General features: G+C 39.4%; 1 protein-coding gene across 1 annotated transcript; it reads right to left on the bottom strand.

Annotated features, from left to right (window-relative positions):
* Nucleotides 1-703: 703 nt before the first annotated feature.
* On the bottom strand, nucleotides 704-13,392 carry LOC113009691 (putative interleukin-17 receptor E-like). Its single transcript, XM_026148151.1, has 18 exons — nucleotides 12,781-13,392; nucleotides 11,433-11,460; nucleotides 9,702-9,851; nucleotides 7,848-7,954; nucleotides 6,967-7,081; nucleotides 6,591-6,635; nucleotides 6,044-6,183; nucleotides 5,566-5,637; nucleotides 5,417-5,471; nucleotides 5,138-5,301; nucleotides 4,429-4,473; nucleotides 3,305-3,362; nucleotides 2,975-3,120; nucleotides 2,348-2,407; nucleotides 2,201-2,258; nucleotides 1,641-1,748; nucleotides 1,180-1,236; nucleotides 704-1,083 (listed from the first exon to the last, which is right to left on the bottom strand). The coding sequence occupies exons 1-18, from the start codon at nucleotides 12,880-12,882 to the stop codon at nucleotides 962-964; spliced, it is 1,632 nt and encodes a 543-aa protein (XP_026003936.1). The 5' UTR covers nucleotides 12,883-13,392; the 3' UTR covers nucleotides 704-961.
* Nucleotides 13,393-14,160: the final 768 nt, after the last annotated feature.

The following is a 14,160-nucleotide window of genomic DNA, read 5'->3' as shown; positions in this document are numbered from 1 at the left end:
TCATTGATGTGGAAATATTAATTACCTTACTTACAATTCAAGATGACATGGTGCAACAGCCTGCATGTTTTGACAGACTGAAAAAGTACCTGGAGCTAAAAATGTAATTGATGAACCAGTTTTTGGCTGTAGAGCAACAAAATGTGGGCTGCCATAAAAAGTGATGCATTTCAAAAGTTGCATTGGTGTTTTATCTATGGTTTTTATATACATGGCAATTATAGTACATCTAATAAGAAAGTAATTGACATGCTCATCATCAGGTAATGTGTTGATGATTTGTGTTTTTACTCCAAGTGAATCAAAATATATTTTCTAGGTGAATGGAAATTTTCCTCGCTGAAGGAAGTTGGATTAAAGTTAAAAGGAAACACAGCTATCAGCAGCTCTGGCTCATGTGAGCAGGTGCACAAGCAGTGACATGGAAACTTTCACTGAAAACTGGGAAACAGCTGCTGAACATAAAGAGCAAAGTGTTTATAAAACTGTAAGGACATAAATAGATATGGAGCAGCAAAATAAAGTATAAGGCTTGTAAGCTTTTGGTGTTGAGGTGAAGTCGGTGTTAATGACTGCAAGTGTTTTAATGCAAATGTATTGCGATTATATTAGATTTGACGAAAACAATGTTGTGAAAAAATAGGGTTAAATGATATAATAATGGTGCATTTAAACAATAATTAAAACAGCATTTTGTATTTTGCCTTTTTTATTGAAAATAAACATTTTGAAACAAAAACCTTTGTAGCTGCAAGATTAAATGAAATTTTACCTTTAAAACAACTTTCTCCCAAACAAACACAACCACACAAAATACATTAGCCAGTAACTAGAACAAGCATACAAACCAGCACCTCTGCAGAAAGCTACATACCGTTTGAAATGTCAGTGCCTACAATATATACTGAATTCAACAGAGAACTTAGTTGCTTTTGTAACATCTTTATGCCTCACACTTTGGTCATTCAGAGAGTAAGTTGGCCTTCTCGTTGTTTCCGCACTGCGGTGAATCAGGTATGAAGACCCCACCGTGGACAACCGGCTGAGTTTGTAACACAGACACCAGACAGGTGGGAGGGGGATCTGCAACAAAACAGGAAATATGCTAAGATATGCGCACGGGTAAAAGAAAAGAAAATCTGTATCGTATGGGTTAAGCAAATGAAGTCATAATCGTACCTATTTGCTTTTCACCGTTACGGACTCCGGTTATTTTCTGCTTCCTTCTCCGATGCACTACAATAGAAGACGGGGGAAATGTGATGAGGAAGCAAATCAATAAAATGACAAACTCCGTGGCTGCTTTTCATTCAAATGTCGGCCGATTGCAATTGGGTGCTACTGTCTATCCATCCATAAAGAGAGGAAGGCAAATTTGAATAATCAAACATCTAAGATGGAAAGGAAAAGCTAGAAATGAGTGTTAACATTAGGACATTATTAACCAGCCTAGTTTACTGAGGCAAACTCAGCATTTACTCCCTTGCAAAGAGTCAAACACGAAGCCTGCATATACCAGAGCACGCTGCAAAATCTTTGAGTTTGATGGGCAGGGACTGGAAAAGGGCCTACATCACAGTATGTCCCCAAATAAAATAAAATGGTAGCCTGACACCTAGCCAAATAACTTTTCAACCTACCTGTTAATAGGACATGAAGCACCAGAGTGACACATATTACTCCAAAGAGGCAAACACCAGTCAGCACAAATACCCAGGTCAAGTCTGAACGAAGAGGTGATGAGTCACCTGCAAAGAAAATTTACAGTTTGTTAGATGATCCATTTGGTTTGCATCTTGCTCTCTGCACTTTCTCAAATGACTGAATCCCCAATTATATGTAAAGGAAAAACTGGTACTTCTTATTTTCCACAGAACCTTTCATCTTGAACATAATAGTATCATTAAGCATTGCACGCACAACAAAGCATCCTTTTATTTTTCAAAATGATGCCAAGACACCAAACTTCAGATGCACATGCATTTGCAATTATACCACCTCAGAATTCCCATGGCAATAAACGCAAGCTGTGTTACTGTACTGGAAACTATTTACATTTCAAAACTGGTGCATCGCCTAAGGTTTACAAAATTTTATGAGAAAAATAGTAAAGGAAAAGTTTGGTTAGACTACACAGAAGCAGAAATGAAGAGCAGAACGTATTTTAATGGGAAGCAGCTCTAGCAGAAATCATACTTACTGCACAGCTTCAGACAGTGGATGGCTGTGGCAGCATACTCCACATCAAGCCTTTTTACCTGTGCAAATAAAAAGGATATATTAAAGCAACAGTCTTTTTTTAAATAGGAAGTGCAAAGAAGTCAAAGGATCTACTACACAAACATACCTGAAGACATGAGTTGCAGGACGCCCCTTTCAGATTTAAATCAACAGCTTTTTGTTTCTCCTGAGAAAAAAGACAAAAGATATGAAATTTTTCCTGCAGGCGATATGGAAGTTGTCATGGTTTCTGTTTTTTCCTGTTTCTTTGATGTGATAATAACCATGATGCGTTCAGGAGAAAGATATCTTGTTGCACACTAGGTCTTGCTAATCTGTTGACAGATCCCTTTTGATTGCTGGAAAGCGTATTGTAAAAGATGTAATTACTACCTTTTTTGTTCTGTTGATAGCAAATAACTTTTAAAAGTCACGACACCTTCAAGAAAATGTGAAGTTTCCTAGCAACGAAAAAGGCAACATGCAATAAACAGGGATCATGTACGACAAAAAGTTGGAACACAATCTGTGTAAGCGTGCTGTGGCAGGCTGCTTCAAAAAAAACTGCACACATAGGATGTTTTAGGGCAAAAGTTTATTGCATGCAGGGAGCGAACAGACATTTGTTCTGCCACTCTTACTTAGACTCATCAGATCTAATGATGAGCTAGAACTCTGTCGAAGAAATCTGCAACAAGATATTTTTCTATTTTTCTAAAAAGTGCCGTCTGCGCTGGGAATGTGTTGCACCTACCACCTGCACGTTGTGTGTTTCAATGGTCTGACACTCAGGGGATCCCTCGGACTTCACGCACAACTCCACAGAAAAGTTTGCAGAGATCTGTGACAGCATCTTCACTTCTTCACGCCCCTCTGTTCTTGTTGTAACCAACTCCCATGCTGAATTTTTAAAGATATCATCATACAGCACCACCATGCATAAAGATTATTATCATCATTACAGACATCCATTATAGAACATGTGAACACAGTAGGGTCAATACATTGCCATAGACCATCAGAGCATCGCAAAAAATACTCATGATGTAATTAGCAAAAATTTGAAGAAAATAATAAGTCACACCTTGGAGTCTCCCATCAGCAAAGGGGCACCTGGTCCAGGACTGAGAGCCTGCAGTAAACTGATGAAGACAGAATAACATTTTTGAGCATTCTTCATCGAGCTGTTGTATCAAACACATTACTCTTAGTTTTAAGAGAGCTTACTAAAATCATTGTTGCACACCCATAGAAAATAGTTCAACAGTCTAATAATGATACTTCTGCTTTGCGTTTAGGACTCAACTCTCACTTCTGAAATGCAGATTTGATCACAACTTCCTGTTATTGAGCCAATAACAGGAAGCTGATATAATAATAACAAGAACTCTAGTATTAAATAAATACATGTTGTTTATTACTGAGTTAGTGCAAATGCAAAAACTTGCATGTGTAAGAATTGCAACCCAGCAGCATTGCTTCTTGTAGGCAGTTTCCTGCTTTTGTAATGAAGGGTATGGATAATTAGAGCCTCCTTGTCTGAGTGTTTGTGACCTGGATTGTCGCTAGCTTTCTGAGCCGGAGAATGTCAGTGGGCATATTGGTTTTGTTTTTTAAAAATGATAGCAAAAATGACAAACTCATGGCATCAGAAGAGTAAACGATGATATCATAGTATCATGGCTTTTTAAGCCTATTTGGTTGTTAGTTCTATACGTGCAGTCTTTAACTACCAGGGACCATCAGAATATACGTTAGTTTAGGTAATGGCTCAAAATAACTACGCATTTCAAGATGACTTCCAAGTGACAAGAAAGAACTTGATAAAATCCTGATAAAATTAAAACATAACATGGCACATAGCATGCTATTAGGATAGCCATAGAGTTTTTCCATAATGAGTCAGCTAGCTTAATAAGCCAACTTACAGCAGTAATGTCACACACTGACCAAGAAATTAAATATATCTTCTCAATCTTAGCATTTTTAAAGATGTCACACTATACCAAGATGATCTCAGTCATCTGAACTGTCAGGTCAGTTCTGATATTTGCGTTGCATTATGCTAATGTTGTGCAAAGGTCATTTTGTAATCAAATACAGAAAGCAACAAAAAACGGTTTTGTTTGTTTCACTGTTGCTAGCGTATCAAGTTGACATGCCCTAGTGAAATTTGTGGAATGAAAAGAGCGAAAGAAAGATTGTTACCTTGACGCACAGTCGATCATGGGGATCCACCTTAGAGAATGCTATCTGAAAAAGCAATAAAGAAGTATTTGTGAATGAATCACAAGTTCTTATAAATAAAGAATTGCAGTTACACAAGTGATGACCTAAATCATTAGCCTGGGTGACTCATATTGTGTTTAGATTCAAAGAGCTATATTTGTCTTTCAAGTGAAGCATCTGCCTAAGTCTTCCCAAGTATCCCTTCAGCCTAAATGTCTTGTGTCAAAATAAGGACTCCTTTAGGGTTTCCCTTCATTCTCCCGATATACTTTATATGTAGGTCTGGCTTGACTTATATAAACAAGAAACACAGCTCAACATTTATGTTGTACTTTTATGTACTTTTATGTGATCGTTTGAGGCTTCCACCTTTTAAAGAGGTTACAACTGCAACTACAAGCTACATCTGAAATCAGATCAGTCATGATTTTCCACTTCAAGCTGACGTGTCCGCATTTTTTCTGCATTTTCTGTGACTCATCTCTCAGATACAACCAGGCACATGACTTTCAGGTTGTTCAAACCTCTGTCAAGCCTCTTCGTAAACTGAGTGAGAGTTCTGGCTTGTATGTGTGTGCTCATGTGCAATGTTGCCTAACAAGGGCTTCGGCTTAATTACACTTAAGCGATTTGTAAGGATAACCAAGCTTAAGAAAGCTCCCTTTATAAATATCCAAAAGGTGTGTACCTTTTCTCTGGTAACATTCTGGGAGGAATGTGGCAAATCCACACAGATGCCATCATCTCTCATCTGACACAATGCAGCCGTAGCTGTAATTGGGCAAGCAGGCTCCCATAACAGAGTCTCCTCCAGTGGATCAAAGGTGATTCCAAACCACAGTTCCTCAACACCTGCAGGCGAATGAAGTCATAGGATTTTGGATGGTTATGATACATTGTCAGCTTTCAAATGCTACAGCACACGCTGGCAATTTTGTCATCTGTTTGAATGAACAATGGGACTCACGGTCTTTGAACGGGCAGACCTGGACTCTTGGGGCGTCCATCACCGCTGACCAGCCCTGTGATGAATTTATCAGTGATTATTGAAGGTCTTTTGTGGAATTTATGGCAGAAACTCAAACCGTGATTAAAGACCGGGAGTCATAGCATTACCTCAATGCAGAGGCAAGGCAAAGGTCGAGAGTATGGGAAGGTGGCACTCTTTATGGGTTGCTCCTTCTTTATCTAGAAAATGAGAACAGCCTTTGATTATTTGTGGAATGACTGTCTGGGTGGCAGTTAATGATGGTTCTTGTGTTCACTGTGCACATTTTGACTTTTGATCCTTACTGTTTCAGTTGCCCCTTTGTTCAGGGAATACTGCGCTGTCCTGATTGTCAGTTATATGATCGTTAAGCAGTTTATTGAGTGAGTACATTTAAATTTAGAATCACACAGGGAATAACCCAATGACTCACTTGAGGAGGAAAGTCCACAAGTGTGGCTTAGACCTGTTACACTTTTCTTGAACTGTCACATAATGGAACATTACCCCATCTCTCACAGATCTCACTTTATATATATTCATATTATTGAAGAACACAAATAATTGCACTGATTCCATTCATATTTATTCCAATAAGAGTCTCACCAGCATATAAGCCCCTGTGCCAGAGCAGATGAAATCCTTTCGGCAGAGTCGGAGGTGATAGTTGTGATCGTTGAGCATGTCTGAAACATTTACGCTCAGCTCCTTCTTGTCTGGGTTTACTTTGTACGACAGTCTGCCAGCTGAAAGAGACGTGAAACAGTCCGACAATTAAAACAAAAAGGTCCAGTTGAATAATTCAGTTACATTTTATTTATATAGATATTACATATATATTTATATACATATCACAACAGCATTCACCTCAAGATGCTTTGTAATGTAAGGTAAAGACTCTACAATAACACAGAGAAAACCCCAACAATCAAACAACTCTCTATGAGGCAACAGCAGGAAGGAAAATCTCCCTTTTAACAGGAAGAAATCTCCAGAAGAACTAGGCTCAGAGAAGGGCAACCGGTTTGGGGTGAGGAGAAGAGGACAAGCCCTAAAAATGCATATATACTGCATATTTGATATTTTATTTCACTCCACTGCATTAACTAAAACATGTAAGGAGAAAGCAGATCCCGAGCATATTTACACTTACTGATGCACTCCGGAACATGTCTTCTAAAATCTTCATGACTGCATCCTGTTGAGAAAAGTGAAGCACTTAAAAAAGAAACAACTCATGCGTAAATAAATTCCTGTCATTCACGTGTCATCACGCATGTGGGAGTAGTTTTTACACAGTACTCACTTAAGATGTTTACACTCTTTGAATCACTGACATTCATCATTGCAGAGCAGTGGAACACACTATGAGGTTTCCTGTTTGTTTTTTTCTACCAGTTACAAGGAAATACTTGGCAGGGCTGGTTGTGTAACACTGTTTATTAGTTACCCATGGTTACAGTCATATGCCCTTCAGTCTGTGTTTGCATAATTATGCAAACACATGGACAAAGTGCATGTAATCCTACCTGGAGTATGATAGGTGCTGGTCCAGGTCATTCCACAGTAACTTGGGACTGTTGACACTGTTACTTGCACTTGTTGGTTTGGAGAAACTTCAGTGCAGTTGTTCTCAATTTCAACCTGCAGGAAAGAGGCAGGTAAAAGCACACAAGCTGTCACATGTCTGTTAAACGCTGCGCCGTATAGAAATATGCTGAAATGACCACATCCATTTCAGAAGCAGTTGGAAAGCCAGTTAGCCTGGCCGGACCACTGTTGTGTCTTCCTGAGAGACCTGAAGACGCCAGCTAGACTATGGAAATATTCATAGGCACGGTGATGCTAACCACATTGAACTCTTTATTTCCTCTGTCACTGTTTTCATTTTACAAAATCATCTACAAAGTGGGGTGTGGCTCTAAACGCGAAAAGAGGACACGCCACAAACCCGGCAGCAATCAAAATTTTGGTATGTCGCAAAACATTATCATGCTTGATGATCTTTCTGTTTACAGTTTATGTGACACACCGATTCCACCATCGTGGGCATCAGCTGGGGAAGGCTTTTGAGCTCCGTAACCTTTGTGAAGGTTACGATGGCATATGAGTCAGTTTTCCAGTGACCTTTAAGAGCAAATGGGATCTCCCAGATGTGTGGAAAAAGGTCATGTATTTTTCCTGACCACAAGACGAGAGGAACCGGAAGGACATCGAGAGTTGCCTCATCAGCAAACTCCCCGATTTGCGGGAAGGGAAAGACAAAAGAGGGCAGGAAGGCACTACTGGGTTGGCAACATTTGAGTGCTACACACAGCACATTTAACAGAAAAGCTACTCTAGCATAACACTCTGGATTAATTAATGTCCCACAAACACCCAGCGATGCCAGTTGTGCTAGGGATTTTACCTGCAGTCCAGACATCCTTTCTCTTGATGCCCTTGTGAAGCTAAAGGTTCTGCACCCCGTCATCCTCCCTGCGGTTGTGATACAAAAGGACACGCCGTGGATGGAGTCTGTGGAAACATAAACCAGAATATGTTTTGAAGTTGCTGTAGCAGTAACCAGCACCAGCCAGTTAGCCATTCAAACGGTTTTTAAATGGTTGATTTTGGTGCAGGTTGGCACTGTTTTAGGTGCCATACAGGAAGAAGTTATTTAGGCACTTTTTTTTCTGAGCAAAGGGTTTCCTCAATTCCAAGACGGATAGTCTGGAAATCTACCAGGTTTACTGTATTACGCTGTGCACACGGATGGATGTGTCTGACAATGTGTCTTCCTGTGTAAACCTTATCAGACTGTATGGGTTGTCAGCATTATCAGGAACATGAAGTGTCAATTGGCATGTTTACCATGCAAAAGCAGAAGTTTTTTTCATGGAAGCTCGTAGCATTTTATAAAATGTGACTTCCTTCAGCAAATGCCTTTAAGGTGTGTCATCTGTGATTATCATCTCTAACATCATTAGTTTTCAGGTTGAGTTGACTACACCCTAAGAGTTCCATTTGGCGCTTCCTTGTTAAGGACGTTTTGAATAAGGAGAAAAGAAAACAACTGAATAATGACCTTGGTCAGATGGAGGAAATTAAACAATATCACGTGCCATGTATCTGTTGGCATGAGTGTGTTAGGACAGAGGCATGGGCTCTGTTTAGTTAATGATTGTCCTCCAAAACTAAAAAGTCCTTCTATGTATAACTTAATTAATTACATGCGATAACTTCAGTCACTCAGCACCTCTTTGTCAAAGTTTCCCTTAAGATATACTGATTCACCACACCTATGTCTTCTGTGAAAACAGAAAGAAGATTTTGTGGTTTAACAAACAGTTTGGCTTTATTCTGAAAGCAATTAATTAACAATGCCGAATCCTCCCAATTACTTCCAAGTATCAAAAGAAATTCCGGTGTAGTGTTTTAACAGCAGTCACATCTGAAATGTACAGCCCATACCAGGAAGTAGGCTGCTTTAAGTGAAGAAGACAAAGACACCACACTGAACATGTAGAGATTAGTGTGACATCGGCCGTCCACTGACTCCTCGCAAGACATCAAACAAGCAGGTACGCTAAAAGCATCAAAGCGGTACTGGGATTAGAGTAATGTGATTTCTGGGCATGTTTACATGTGAACTTAGATAAATCACTTTGGAAACCCACTTAAGCTGACTGCCTCTGGTGCCAAAGCATCGTGCTCCAGCGCAGAAAAAGACCACACACAGTGTGCACACACAGGGTGATACACTGAGACAATGAAATGTTATAGTTGAAATGCCAGCATTAGTCACTTGGATTGAAAGTGAGATTATCTTTTGAAAGTAAGAAATCCAGAAAACTGTCTAAAAATAGTACAATAGCATAAGTGGATAACAGGGGCTTTGGGAGGTGGGACATAAAGGAAGAAAAAGTGGGAAAAGCAACCTGGATGGTAAACTGTGCATGGAAAATGATTTGGTGCCAAACTAAACACTGCAACATGGAGCTCAAGTGTAAGTGGATTTTAATACTATAATAGCTGCTTTTAATAAGCGGCCAAACTAAATAATCTAATAGGGTGACACACTGAGTCAGTGGTTCAGTAATTTCGCATTGCTATAAGACTGAGAGAAGTCAAAGACTAGACCCTGTGCCAAAGCAAACCTCTGTTCACCCAAACAGATTTTCATTCATTGCTTGAACTGTAAAAACTGCTGCCATTTTTGAGCACATGCATTTTATACAAACAGATATGGGACCATCTATTTTAAGCCATCACACTTGCGCACCAGCGATTTGCACCACTGCTTTGATTCCGAGCCACAGCGAGCACTTCTGCATCCTCTCACACTTCATGACCGTGGAAAGGCTGACGTTGTGGAACACGGTGGAGGTGTTGAGACTCTCGGCGGGGTTCTCGCATGGACGTGGAAATGAATCTGCACAGCAACGGGGACAGAGAAATATTTTTTAAAAAACGAAAAAGTTACACTGTGGGATTTGTGAGGAAAATGAAGGCGTGGATTTTGTGTACCAAATGTGGGTAAAAGGATCTTTGAAGTATGCTGTTACTTACTTATAGAGAGCCAGTGTTGGGGAGTAACGGAATACATGTACTGGCGTTACGTATTTAAGATACAAAATATGAGTAACTGTATTCCGTTACAGTTACCGTTTAAAAGGTGGTATTCAGTACGGTTACTTTTTGAAATAAATGGATTACATGGCGTTCTTTTCCTATTTCATATGTTAGACTGTCCCCTCTCTATTTTTGGTAATTCCACGCAGGCGGAAACCCAAACAAGAGACGCATTAAGACGCTCTACTGCCTGTGTCTCAATCTCGCGGCCCGTGACACCCCTACTTGCGGCCCGCATAATGACGTGAAGAACTTTTTTTTTAAATGTTATTCAAAAAATTATGTAATATGAAAGCAATAGGCAGAGTGTTACAGACATAACCCTAAAGAATGTAGGCTCATGGGCAGGGTAGTCCAGTTGTAAGTAAATAATTAAGACTCGACTGAACACTGTGTTCGTGTTTCAGGAAAACATGAACACAGCCTGAAGCAGCCTTTCAACGCCTCTCTCTGTCTCTCGCAAAGTTGACCCAGGCAACAAAGTAAAGATAGTTTTCGGCTACGAGCCCGACATGAACCTGATGTATTTGCCAGAGGTCCCTTTACTACGGTTCAGAGCCGCGGACCTGTTTTATATACGCGCGGAATAGTTTACTATACGAGATCGCTGCAAAAACTGCAGCCTGACCTAATGTCCACCCTACTGTTACTCATTTTATATTAAGATTTAAAAATCTGGTCGGTATTGGTATGGCGAGTAACCTTCAGTAATAGTAATAAATCACATTCATGTAGTTGTAAAAAAGCTTGTTAATATATTAAGTAATCCAGAGTATTCAGAATACGTTACTGTCATTGAGTATTGTAACGGAATACATTACAAAATACATTTTGGGGCATGTATTCTGTAATCTGTAGTGGAATACATTTAAACGTAACCTTCCCAACACTGTAGAGAACAAACTACAGCAGCGTTCCCACCTTTGCCGTCTGCTATACAAAGCATTTGAATTTCTCTTTAGCATTTTACACTTACACTCAGTATTTTGTGCAGAGATTACAGATAGCAGCAGTGCACTGCTTCTCAAGCTTATCGGGATTTTATCAGGTCTTATTTAGCATGTGAGGGAGGAAAAAATCGTTTTAATGCTATGGGTGGGGTTCATTTAAAGATCTTTGAATGTGGTTACTGTTTCTCACTTTAGTTCAGAGGCATGGTCTTTGTGTTGTTTTACAGACCTTTTGAACCCAGCCTTGAATTCTATGTTAAATGCTGAATGCAGTTGCTTTGGCAACATTGCAGTAAAATATAAAGGCAACAAATGCAGGCATTATCAGTTTTTCCTGTTCGTCGGCTAATATTAGCTGAGTTATTGTGCAAGTAAACACCCAATGGGGATGCATGACTGCTGGTGTAAAGTGGCAACAAGTCTATACTCACAGCCTCCTTTGGTCTTGCAGTGAAGTCCCTGCAAAAAGAAAGAAAAGGAGAAAACACAGAGTGATTCATGGCAGGCTCTTTTCTGTGAATTCTGTGTAGGAGTTTCATCAATAAAGTTACTCTTAACAGAACAAAGGTAGCAGCTCTGCAGGACAGGGGATTCCCAGACAACAATGAGTTTTTACATCCTCATTGCTCCTTTCAGGTAAGACTCTGCCTGTGTGTGTGTGTGTGTGTGTGTGTGTGCGTGCGTGCGTGTGTGTGTTTAACCCCACAGCTGGAGCACTGTAACACAGTTGTCTTTGGTTAATATAAATAGTAATAATAATAATAATAATAATAATAATAATAATAATAATAATAATAATAATAATAATAATAATAATGAAGGAATGTGATTCACTGTGGTCTTGAAGGAATGCATCCTCGTTCACCAGTCAAGTATATGAAACATATTTCATAAATCCTTGTGCCAGAATAAACAGTGCCTTCATTTTTATGTTGTGGGGAATGTGATTTGTAACCATCAATAGTTCCAAGAATTTTTTGTTGGATTGTTTTTTTAAGAAATGAAATCTTTTAATTCCATTGATCTACCACCCATGAGATACCTCACAGAACCTGATGATGTTTTGACTGTAAACACATCTCGAATTCATCTTTCAGAATTTTAACCGACTGTCACCAATTGTTTTCTTGCTACAGCGAGGTGCTGAGTTACACTATTAAGCGCTTACACATGTAGAAACCTGCAAATGATAAAGAGCTTTATCTTAACTGTACGCATGCAAGACAAGGGAGGAGAAAGAAGGAAAATGAAGCTTGTAAAGTTCAGGTCGCTGAAAAAGAGTAAACATGTTGTGTTGACTATTCACCCTCCACCCAGATACATTTGCAGTTGTTTCCTCCTTGGGCTCCAGTAAATGATTAGATATATTTACCAAAGCATGTATCACTACCTCCTTTAACAAAAGCTCAGCAGAAGAGGCTTTGCAGGATGTAGCTTTGTAAAACTGTCTCCCAGTAGGTGAATCAGAGTGTCATTAACTGGCTGTCATGTGTTTTCATTCTATGTGAACTGAAGAGCCTTTGAGATTAGAATTGGATCATCACAAATCAGATTTAAGTTTGATCACAGCCCCAGTAATGACCACAGCTGTAAAAGTACAGGACTCATTATAAACATCTGTATATTTCTGTTATTTTCACTCACTAAAAACAGCCAAATTGGCATATTAAGAAGTATTATTACACAAGTTCATCAGCAGCAGTGACTAATATCAGAAGTTAATATAGAACACAATAATATAAGCTGATAATGTGATTTTATCCTTGTTGATTCTTTTACCTGAGAGCACCTCATACATGTCTCCAGTCCTGGGCTTTCTCCTCCAGCTCCAGTCAGACACAAGCAGCAGTGGACCAGGAGCAAGCCAACCCACAGGATCATTTTACTGGCCAGGTGTGGACACTTTCTTCTTTCTGCTGTCCCTGTAATCTGTGCCTCTTCTTGTACTCTCTAATCTTTTCCCTTTTTTTTTCTTTTCCAGGTGGGGCTAAGTGATAAACTCAGATGTGGGCTTGATGTAGCTGAATGTTGAGGTTCTCTGGTTTGATGTGTCCTGGAAGTGATGATATCCAACATGTAGCGCGAACTAAAGGGCTCCAGCTGTTTTGTGTGGGAGGCGGGGCTCTCTGAATGAGAGTCAGTAGTGGTTTTCCTTTTCAGCAGCACTTTCCAAGATGTGATTTTTTTTTGAAACAGTCCATGTCCTCACTGTACAAAACTTCTTTGGGACCTTTCTACTTACCTGTCACACTATAGTGAGCTGGAATTATGTGGAAATGGTACTGAAACCCAGTCACCAATCCTCTCACCCACACGCCAAAGTCCACATGCTGTGACAGGATTTACTGGAAAGGTGCAAAATTTCACATCCCTTTTTTTTTTTGCATAATTTCTTCAATTCCTATTGTGTATTTCTGAAAAAAGAAGTTTCTAGAGGAAACCCCTTTACTGTGGTTGCAGCAGTCCCCTTTTACTGACTGGGTATTAATATTAGAAAAGGTAAAGCAGTTTGAGGACTATGGGAAGAGCTTGTTCTTAACATCTGACTGACCTCTTAAATACTTTCACTATATTTATGCTTTGTAATAATAACTCCTCATATTTCACTCCTGAGTGCGTAAAATAGGCTTCCTCTTGGGTCAGCATTGCTTTCCCTTATTTGGGCACAGTTCTCAGAATAAAAATGAACTTGGAAGCTCCACTCACGTACACTGCCATTTTTATCTTAGTCATTTATTTATCTTCCAGTTGTCTGAAAGGATGTGCTGGCATATTAAATCATTTACACATTGCACATTATTCTAGTCCTGTGACAAATGGATGTCTGCTTATCTGCTATTGAGTCCTCAAATTAGCTGAATTTCTGTATTGCTGAGGGCAACTACTATGATGTTGTCACTACACGCCTTACCGCAATCACTGTCTTTACATTTTAATTTTGATCATCTGTTAAATTTTATTTTAACACTTTTCAGGCCTCAAAACTCCTATAATGTTCTAACTCGGTGCAGTGAATCAAAAGTGACATGATAGCTTTTTCCCCTGAGGATGTACTCACCTTCTAGTTCTTACAGAGTTTCATAACAACTCAGTTAGATCAGAACATGCATGTTTCACAGAGGAGTCAGAGCTAGAGAATAAAGAAAGAGACTTGTTGAG

The sequence above is a fragment of the Astatotilapia calliptera genome, chromosome 17 (assembly GCF_900246225.1).
Source record: "Astatotilapia calliptera chromosome 17, fAstCal1.2, whole genome shotgun sequence".
In the NCBI taxonomy this organism is placed as follows: Eukaryota; Metazoa; Chordata; class Actinopteri; order Cichliformes; family Cichlidae; genus Astatotilapia; species Astatotilapia calliptera.
This window is presented reverse-complemented; position numbering and strand designations above follow the sequence as displayed.